Source organism: Engraulis encrasicolus, chromosome 9 (genome assembly GCF_034702125.1).
Source record: "Engraulis encrasicolus isolate BLACKSEA-1 chromosome 9, IST_EnEncr_1.0, whole genome shotgun sequence".
In the NCBI taxonomy this organism is placed as follows: Eukaryota; Metazoa; Chordata; class Actinopteri; order Clupeiformes; family Engraulidae; genus Engraulis; species Engraulis encrasicolus.
In genome coordinates, this window is record NC_085865.1 from 32,309,554 (window position 1) to 32,313,825 (window position 4,272).

Sequence of the window (4,272 nt, forward strand, 5' to 3'; positions counted from 1 at the left end):
AAGAAATTTCAGAAATATGACCTGTGTCTGCTGTTTGTATTGAGTATTCATATGTTGTTGCAACATTGGTTTACACCTGGACAGTCAGGTAATGGGAGACGCCGGTGTCTAAGGTCTTAATTAGAATTATGACATGTCAGGTCACCGCTCCACCCATCCCACCATCTCATCAGGATGATGAAGAGGAGAAAAGGAAAGCAAATGGATTTCTTATTCCCAAACCTCCAATTTACTGAAATTAAATTTAATTAGAGGTACATTACATGTGACCTCAGGTAGGAAACTATACATCATATAAGTACATCAACTATACATCATATATACTGTATATTTGACCCTCAGAGCAGTGACCAAGAAATCAAAATCGCAGATGTGCCATTTAATACACACATTTGTGCATCAGTTGAGAAATCCAGTCAATTTTCACGTTTTTTTAAAGGTGCACTGTGTAATATTTTTAGCAGTTTCTTTCCAGAACTCATGCTCCCCATTATTATTATTATTATTATTTTTACCTTTTTGGCAAATACTTACCACCACCATGAATTTTGAAGTATTCATTATGACTGGGGAATTACTCGAATAGGTACAGTAGATCTTTTCAAATTCCAGAAATTGACATTTTTAGCTGCAAAACTTACTGTACTTTGTTCATTCTAGTAAATATTACCAATAGATTACCCGTTAGTAAATACTGGCATTAGGCAGCACAGTTTAAATACCTACTCTGGCCACCATCCTACACAGTGCACATTTTAGAACCATTGAGCAAATATTGAAAAGGAAGAAAAACAGCACAGAACATAAGGACCAGATGAATGTTTTTTTCCACCTTGGGACCATATTTTAATCAATCAATCAATCAATCAATCAATCAATAAGCAGCAAGAGAATGGAAACAAACACTTGCTGCTTCACCATCTACCCCTCTTGGTCCAGTCCTTGGGGTTGAAGTTCATGCAGCAGGGGTCAATCCTCAGGTGTTGCTTCTGCATAGCCCGCTCATGGCGCCTCACAATGTCCTCAGTGAGGATCAGGACGTTCTGGCCCTTGTAGTAGCTGATGAGGTTGAGGTGCTGCAGCGTGGAGATGATGTCCTCCTTCTTGATGCTGGTCATCTCGCTGATCTCTTGGATGGTGATGTGCGGCCACTCTCCGTAATCCGACAGCAGGTTGAGCAGCATCTCCACGATGGTCTGAGACCAGTAGGACCGGTAGGAGAGCAGGCCAAGATCCGAGAGAGGCTTTTCGGGCGTGCCCGTCTTGCCCTCGATCTTCGACAGCTCGTAGCTGAAATGGATGAGCAGTTTCCCGTAGCCTCTCCTCTGGTAAGGGGGTAGCGTTAGGATGCAGGCCACGTTGTAATCTTCAGCCGACTCCTTCTCCTTGGAAAAATAGCCCACGATGTGGAAGCCTTTGGGATCGTACTCGGTCATCACGTAGAACAGGAATGGATCGGTGTCAAAGTAGAGGGTCTTGTGGTCTAGGAAGCACTTGGCCAGAAAGCAGAGGTTCTGTGCGTAGACCGGGTTCTTCCTGCCATCGATTTCGAAGAAGGAGAGCGTTCCTTTACGGTAAATCTCATTTCCAGGCGGGTGGCGTAGGGGGCACTTTGTCAGGTGTCGGCCCAGACACGTAAGGCTCTTCACATACTTGAGGCAGAACTCACAAAGGTAGAGCACTGGCAAGGCGGTCAGTTCTTTGGGGTAAGGGGAGAAGTACCAAGGCTTCAGTCGGTGACGTCCCAGTTCGATGCAGCTGATGTTCTTCATTCGTGTCACAATGTCGTTTTGTTTCTGGTCGGGGGCCATGCTGCCAGTGGCATGCGATGCACGGAGGGCGGCCAGGGCATCTGAGCTGTCCTGGGACTCCTCCTCTGGCAGCATGCAGATGATTTTCCTTTTCCGACCTCTCCTGGAAGGAACTGCGCGATGGTTTCCTCCACCCTTGCATGCGTGAGCTGCACGATGGCTTCCACCATTGCATGTGGGGGTGATGTGTTGTTGATGATGGTGGTGGTGGTCATCCTCCTCATGCCCATTCACTTTAGGAGTAGAAGCTGATTTTGGGGGTTGTTTTAAGAGTACATCATCATCTTTGACCTCTGTGGCCTCATGAACATCAACTGATGACACCGTTGTGGATGCCTGTGACGTGGAGGGTGAAGACTCTGACGCCTTGTCTGGTATTTTGATGGCTTTCAGGTCATCAGATTGATGACTGCCATTTTGACTGTCAGACTGCTGTCCTCTTGGTACGTCTACGTCCGCAGATTTTGCCTCGGAGTCAGGCAACCCATTTGTCTCAGATGATGTGTTCTCATTCTTGGGCAACTGGAGTGTTGTGGTGTCCAACCGGTCTTGGGCGACCCACTCATCCAAACGCCTGTTGAAGTCAATGTAATGAACGTAATAAAGTTTGTTTCCTGTGTTTTCTCTGACACTCAGGATCTCTGCCAGGGACCATTCGTCTACGTTCTCCTGATTTTTCCGAAGAACAGGGAGCCGGCATCCCTCAGTGACATCTGGTGGCATGACTTGACCAAACGAGCAAAATGTTGTAAATGAACTCAAACTATAGTAGCTTACTTATTCCAATAAACTTAGTTCGCTGATATAATTTTCCAAATTATGTCTAAATGATTCAATGTCACAGAGAGCAAGAGAGAGTCTGAACATTAGCCCGGTTTCTTAAAAGGTCACTATTGGGCTTAAATGTCACCAGCTGGTTATCAGTGGGTACGTTAGGGACAGCTGCAATGAATCAGAGCCCAGACAAGATCCACCCACTTTAACACTGATTAGGCCAGAGTTGAGTTACTGCTAGCAAGGTAGCTACCATCAATTTGCCCAAATACATGCTTGAGAGACCTTGCACTGATGAGCCATGTATTGAACCAGCTGATAGTGCTAATTAGCTCATCTGTCTGACTGATGAGTTGCACTAATTAGAATCATCTGATTTAATGACTCGCTGCCACCAAAATGTGTGGAGTTTTTTTTCCAAACTCTGAAGACCATGTTCTGCTTCCACTGATTTTCTTGCAGTATACTTCTGTAGTTCTAATCAAATTAAGTTGCAGACAGGCTGGCCAGGCTTATGTTAAATGTTATTCTGTAGCAAGTGAAGTGCAGAAGGAGAGAGGCGGAGAGAGAAAAAGACAGACAGAGAGAAAGAGGGAGCTCACTGAAAATGGTGATGAAATTTTCTATCCACGTAACCCATGCTTCCCTTTGATTTTTTATTTATGTCCACCTGCGCAGGATTAAGCTGGACGCTATATCGATATGTGCACAGGGTCAACAGAAGCACACCTTTTAGCGTTGGTAAAGATGGGTGGCATGCAGTTGGGTTACATTGCATCAGGTCATGTTTGTCAATGCATTCTAGATGCATTTTGAGATTGTTGTTGCATCATATAATGTTTGTAGATGTGTTCTACAGTAGATGCATTTTGAACGTGTGTTCCAGACCAAATACTTGTAAAGTCATATTTTTCTCTGGCATCTCTGACTTCAGCTTAAAGAGTGGCTGATTTTCTTATTACCACCACACAAATGGCACAGAGTATGATTGCATAAATAGTCTGTCTGTTACTTTCCAGTAATAAAACTGTATGTGTACTATTTTGTGCAAGTGTTATTTTGACCTATCAATCTGCATAAATATGACCCTTTTGCTGTTTAAAAAAGAACGCCCATTGACAGATAATTCATGAGGTCATTATGAGGTTGCCATGCTTAAAATAATTATAGCATCTCACACTGATGCTCAAGGTTCTTTTAATCTTTGTTTTGATAATTAATTAATGTATTTAACAAAAGCTGTGAAGGTTGTTCTAAAGTGGCAGGCTTTAGAAGTCACCCCTTTAATTAATAGTTTTCAATAATTGTAAGACAGCGTGTCACACTGATTGGTGTTAGTAAATGTGAGGATAAACGGAAGCCTCAATGAAGTATTATGCGTTTTCTTATGGTTCCAGAGGCTATTTCAAGATGGCTATTTATTTGTCTGTCATTATGATATGTACAGATAGGCCTATAAATCTTTACCAACTTAAAAAAAAAAATCTCTCTCTAATACAAACCTCACCCTGTCCTCCCTTGATTGATTTGTGAATATTTAGGAAGTTGTTAATTCCGCTATACCAACATAAGCTTAACCTTCAGGCCCGTAGCCAGGGGGGGTTCGAGGGGTTTGTTCGAACCCCCCCTCCCGTCCCCCGCCCCCACTCGAACCCTCAAACTACGTTGCATCCCCCCACTTTGACTG

The 4,272-nt window shown here is 43.6% G+C and overlaps 1 protein-coding gene across 1 annotated transcript; it reads right to left on the reverse strand.

Moving 5' to 3' along the window:
• Nucleotides 1–819: 819 nt before the first annotated feature.
• On the reverse strand, nt 820–2,702 carry LOC134455699 (histone acetyltransferase KAT5-like). The gene has a single exon (XM_063206931.1). It carries the CDS (start codon nt 2,532–2,534, stop codon nt 915–917), a length of 1,620 nt encoding a protein of 539 aa, XP_063063001.1. The 5' UTR covers nt 2,535–2,702; the 3' UTR covers nt 820–914.
• Nucleotides 2,703–4,272: the final 1,570 nt, after the last annotated feature.